Source organism: Rhea americana, unplaced genomic scaffold, assembly GCF_003343005.1.
Source record: "Rhea americana isolate MKP2758 unplaced genomic scaffold, rheAme1 scaffold_32, whole genome shotgun sequence".
Taxonomy (NCBI): domain Eukaryota; kingdom Metazoa; phylum Chordata; class Aves; order Rheiformes; family Rheidae; genus Rhea; species Rhea americana.
Genome location: NW_028186446.1, coordinates 3142845 through 3148844, shown reverse-complemented (window position 1 = coordinate 3148844; position 6000 = coordinate 3142845). Strand labels below are relative to the sequence as shown.

Genomic DNA, 6000 nt, shown 5'->3' with positions numbered 1-6000 from the left:
AAAAAAAAAAAAAAAAAAAAAAGGCAAGAACCCTTCAAAACATACTGTCAAATTGTTTTTTCCTTCATTAACATTTTCCTGACATTTAAGATCTAATGGATCTATTCAGAATGCCAGAGTAGGGGGGTTGGACTAGAGGATCTCCACAGGTCCCTCAGCCATTCTGTGAAGTCTGCCCACCAATGAATACTTCTATAAATTTAAAAGAGCAACAATGTTTGCTAACCCAAGCATACATTTAAGAAGCTATGAAAGTATTAGTTACAACACGATGCTTCACAAAACAGCAGCTTCCTTAACCGTGGTGGGGAACACCACCACTGCAGTAATTAACCCAAGCAATCTGTAAATTGGGYAAAACTTGGATTAAAGCTCTCACCACTCTGAATTGTCTGCTCATTCAGCAATGTAACTGTGGCTTTCTAAACACTAAGTGTCCTTCCTGACAAGCTGCAAAACCTTGATAACTGACCGAATATTAAGTTTAACTGATAATAAATATTAAATYGGAGAGATTTCCTAGTAAACACAGATGCACCACTTAAGCCCCTCATTTTTCAGCTTTTGAATAAAAAATTGTAAACTGTATGTCTGTATTTTCTATTTAGTCATAGTCTCTTGTTTCCTAAGACTAAATAAATACTCCTGGCAGTAGTACATATTGCCCAACCCATTATTCTCCTACACTCTCCCTATGATTAAGCACTCGTGAAAACTGTTCTTTAGCATCAATGGACATCACTAGCAAAGGTATGTGAAGGCCTCATATTAATTGTTATGCCTTTTCTGATTCTTTTATAAAAAAGAAACTGATATTCTGGTTTTCTCCCCTACAAAAACAGCACTGCCTCAAGTATATAAATTAGGCATCCTGGCTATACCAAAAGAAAACACGCACACACACTCAAATAAGCCCTCAGTATTATTTATAAAAGTAACAATAATAAAAGCCACACAGGCCCCCCCCAACCAAGAGTGCCAGTTTTTCCTAAAGCAAAAACGACACCTTTTATTGGAGAGTTGATTTACATTGTCCGCATTAATCTCAGTCGCCGTATACCTCTGCTGAACATAGGGTAGTAAGTTTATCGTTTAAACAGGAATTCATCCTGCCATTTCAACAGCTGTTTCAATAGTTTCCTCTGTCAACTGGTTAGGTAATGTTACTGTTGTTTTTCACTGTAGAATCAGCTGGTTTTCACTTGCAGGGAAAAACAATTCGGACCAATCAACTAGAGGAATACAGTTACAGCCCTTTCAAAACATGGGGCGTCCTTTTACAGCAAGGAAACATTTCCTAGTWCTCTGAATATTTTAATACCGTCCCCAAAATACAGAATTACATATTCATGACCAAAAAGATGCATAATTTACTTTTCTAGGAGATGGTAGGTATAAGCTAAATTCATGTAAATAGATCCACCAGATACATCAGTGCTTTTAGTAGGTATAAAATATAAGCCAGGTTCTTCAGATCACTATACTTCAAGTGAAACTGACTTCCAGGTGGTTAACAAGGGTGCACAAGAAAGGACTTCCTAGATCAAGATAATTCCATTTAGACTAAGGAAATAAATTCAAAGGAAATCCAACTGCTTATGCTAGAATAAAGAAAAATCAAACTTTGAAGATGAAATAGCAGAATTCTCCGCTGTTCCAGTACTACTCAAACGTAGAAAATATGTAGGAGTTAGGTCATAGTATATCTCTAGGGAAAAAAAAAAAAAAAAAAGAGATGCTCAACAAGGAAACAATGACTCAGATGGCATAGGCATATAAATTACATAAATTGTTAGGAACTGCTGAAAAAAATTGTTTTTTAAAAAACATTAAAAAAATCCAGTATCTTAATTTGGTGGAGATGGGGGCAAGAGGGAGGACCAAAAACAACAACAAAAAAAACCCCTTCCCCTACAATACAACCACACACACACATAAAACAGACATGAGCTAAATGAGTTGATTTTAAAATATTTTTGTAAAGATTTTTAGAAAAATACAGGAGGAGGTCTACCCAAAAASAAAGAATAATTTTATATGACCTCTGTTGTTTAATGACACTAAATACTCCATAGCCATTTATATCTTGAGAGCATCCTGGCCTGACAAGAGGTTGATTGTAGAGTGTTTTAACTCAAACTGGAAACAGGGAAAGAGGGCTAGTATTTTAGTCTTAAGACATCATCATCTCTCACAATTAAATATAAAGAGATGAAAGGCTAAGTTTTTTTTTCTAATAGAAGTTAGAAATGGAACTACTATGATATTTAGCGCTCTGATTTTCAGAGGCACTGCAACAGTAAGCACATTTAAGCCGAGCTGGGCCTGGTTACTTACTAGTCCCACCTATCTTAAGTAAGAAAAATACTACATGAGCTGTTTCAGAGCAATAACAACATTTCAAAAAAAACAAACCTTAAGGAATGTATAAATCAGGGGTGTAGAAAAGAACCCAAAAAAAGTTTGCTTCAAAAAAATGGCTCTAAAAATCTAAGAATATTGAGGCCATTAGGAAGCCTGAACATGCAGCTTACAGTCTTGTGTCAAGACTGTAAGTCTTGTTCTCCCCAAGACTGCAGTACAAAACAATCCTTCAAGACCTGTGGCATTTTCTGCACCCAGATGTAGAACTGAAGAGAAGAATGTAGAAGTAGAAGTCCTGGATAACTACAAGGTAGGAACAGAGACCAAATGTTAGCTTTAATTTTCCCTTTGCAGACAGTCCATAATATGTAATTGTTACCAATACGCTAAAGAAATTTCACTAAGTTTAAAGGAAACTATTGTCGTGCACCTCATGAGGGTTTTGTAGAAGTAAAAACAGGAAGCAAAAATAATGAGGTAACAATGTTACTGTGTGTAAACACATAGTTAAAGCCACTCTTTCTGCAAATTACAAAATGTAAGATTTCCAGTAACCTGAAAAAGCATCACACAATCCATACTTTACAAAATGTGAGGAGGAGCTCAGTAGCACTGTTCCCAAATCTAAATAAACATCATAAACATTAGCAAATAATGACAAATACTACTAATGGGGTTTTAGAAGTATAAAGCAAAAAACTTAAGAGTTGGGCATTAAAAACTGTAAGAAATGAAAACAACAGAACCCTCTGAAGATTTAAAGAAGATCATATGAAAGGACTGCAGAAAGGTGAACAGATACCAGTGTTTGCTGCTTTTTTCCAACTAAAATTTGTCTCAGTGAAGACAACCTGGAACCTTTCTAATTCTGTTCATTAACAATTACATTATTACTCAACAATAAATGAATTTTTCATAACTTTCTCTCATATGAAGGCTCTTGGATTCTGTAAACTTCTGAAGCAAAAAGGGTCAGTACCCTTTAAAATAAAAATGATTTTCAGTGCAGAGGTGTCATTAACTAGTTGAAGCTATACAATCCCAGAAGATTTAAGAAATGAAAAAACAGAAGATGGATCAGAATATGARCTTTAATCTCCATGTGACTGTACCTCAAATTAATAAATTGTGACTGATGAAGGCAAGAAGTGGAGCTGATAAAGCATGATAGTATTTGACAGCTTAGTCTGTAACTGAAACATGCTTTGTAAAAAACTTTCAAGATTGAAAGAAAATTTCAAGTTTTGAATCAATGTTAGGACCACCTAAAATATCTTGTACTCTTCCCCTTCACACTCCCCCCAAAAAAAAAAAAAAAAAAAAAAAAGTTTAAGAAAAATCTCTCAGGGTGTAGCACTAAGACCACAAGTAAAGGAAATTAAAGAACGAACAAAAAATGCTAGTCAAAATAGAGTATTTTCTTCTAAGAACAAAACTTTTTAAAAAAATTAAGTAAAATACACAAACGCAAGAAGCAACATTTAAAATCTACATTAAAATCATGGTTATATCCATTCCATAATCTGCCTATCATTGGACTTTTGCATCTTAGTATAACCGTCCCTTACTATGATACTAAGAATGCAATGAATCTAATACAAATTTAGAAGTAATGGGAAGTCTATAATTAAGTAAATATTATTACATGGAACCTTACAGAAAAGTAATATTGGGAATCTGAGTCTAAATCTACAGTAATAAAGTTCAAGGCTTATACTGATCCCATTAACTTCTTTCAACACAGGAGCTGAAGTAATGGTCACCTATTCACATCCTATGATTTACTTCATGTTTATTTAGATGGTGTGTGCACTAACATCAAAGGGCTAAGAATCAGCTTAATCRAAACTAACATTATGTGAATTACCATTCTCTCAATTAGCCTACAAATTGCATTAAGAAACTATAGTAACTGCATTGCAATTTTAATTACTGAGTACTTAGTGGTATAAAGGATGCTTACATCACAGTGGAAAAATTCTGTTTCAAAAATATACACATATGCAAAAATCACATACTGTACAGAGATCTTTGTACTGTAGCTTCTGAAACTTGGTGTCTGTGTTCCCTGCACAGAGCTCCACATATCCAAGGACTACTTGAAACACAGTGTTGTGAATGGCTTGAGTGAAGTGCATATGTAGCTGGTCCATTGCTGTCTGAAAGAAAAGGARGAAAATAAAATCAGATAGTYGAATTCAATTTATTATATGCCATAACCTTCTGGTTGAAGTTTTTTCCCTCTATTAGAAATGGCAGACTGTCAGTATGGCCTCTAATCTTTATTTCCAAAATATCTAACATAGTACTGTAAAAGGYTCAAGCATTACTAGAAAAATCAGTTTCCCCTGCTCTCCTTTCACTACAGTTGACCAGTTTTCTGACTTCATCATTAGTAAAGAGTCATTCATTCATCCTCCYCACTGAGGAATGCATCAAAAAGCAATGTTAAGATCAATGTTATCTTTCCCCCCAGGAAATACTTCCAACTAAAAGTATTCTCTTTTTACTTAATGTATTTAAGACTTTTAATTGTCTTTTTAGTTATATTCATTTGGTATACTGATTTTTTCCTTAAAGAACATAAYGATTAAATGTTACAGAAAGGCATGTGTATTACACCAATAAATTTCCCCTTACTAAACCAGTACTCACAATAAAAACTAAATATAAAATTTGTATAACAAAACTTTCTTTCAGAAAAAACATAAAATTGTTACATGTACTAAGAAGTAATATTATAACCATTATAAGTGTTTCCATAATCAAGCCTGAGTTTCAGGTCAGTTGTTTCCTGAATTTATCCTTTTTAAGAAAYTGAACATAACATTAGTACGTTTCAGATACTCTGAATCTTCTCACTGTTTCAAAATTTGCTAATAATCAGTATAYATAGTACAAAATAACTGATGAAGAAATATTTGATATTCTGGAATGTAAGTTATCGAGTCCTACAGATTTGAAAATGTTCAGTTTCAGTACTTGCTATTTGATATTCTTCTCAGCTACTAACAAGACAACTTCATTTCTGCCATAAGAAATGAACAARCAATTCTGCTTCTATCTAATTCAAAACAGAATTACAAATAACATTGTTTTACCCACTAGTCTGAACTTGAATTASTCAGACAAAGAAAACAGAATGACAAATGAAAACAAGAAGAGATGCAGTACCRAAGTTTCTTGTGAATTTCTTTAATGAGAAGGGGTTAAAACAGGAGAGACTTCAATAATGATGTAATTAAATTTTTTTGCAGAACAAGTTCAAAATGCATCCTCTAGTAATAATGAAAGAAAAGTCAAAAGTAAGTCACGCTACCATGAAGAGAGAGAATAGCTGAAACTCTGAAGTAAGAAATACTGATCTTATGGCTTTTTTCAGAAACTTAGTTTCTCTCTAACAATCTGCTTTTCTCAGCATGTACACTAGAGTTCAGAGCAGTGTATGCATTACATCTCCATTTAACATTTCCCAATACAAGAGATTGGTATCTTCCTTTGCTAGTACCTTGTATACAATTAACCATCTTCTTGATGTTAGGTTGCAATCTTTGGGCATTCCAATTATTTTGCCCATTTTCAAAGCAGGGAAAGAGAAATCAATTTATCTTCTATTGAAAAGTTACACTTATCACA

The 6000-nt window shown here is 33.7% G+C and overlaps 1 protein-coding gene across 1 annotated transcript in view; it reads right to left on the bottom strand.

The window, feature by feature from the left end:
• VPS50 (VPS50 subunit of EARP/GARPII complex) overlaps window positions 1-6000 on the bottom strand; it is a 98292-nt gene that overhangs the window by 56068 nt on the left and 36224 nt on the right. The window contains exon 12 of the mRNA XM_085310507.1: window positions 4383-4523. Within this exon, the coding sequence (XP_085166633.1) occupies window positions 4383-4523 (141 nt within the window). The remainder of the gene's footprint in view (window positions 1-4382; window positions 4524-6000) is intronic.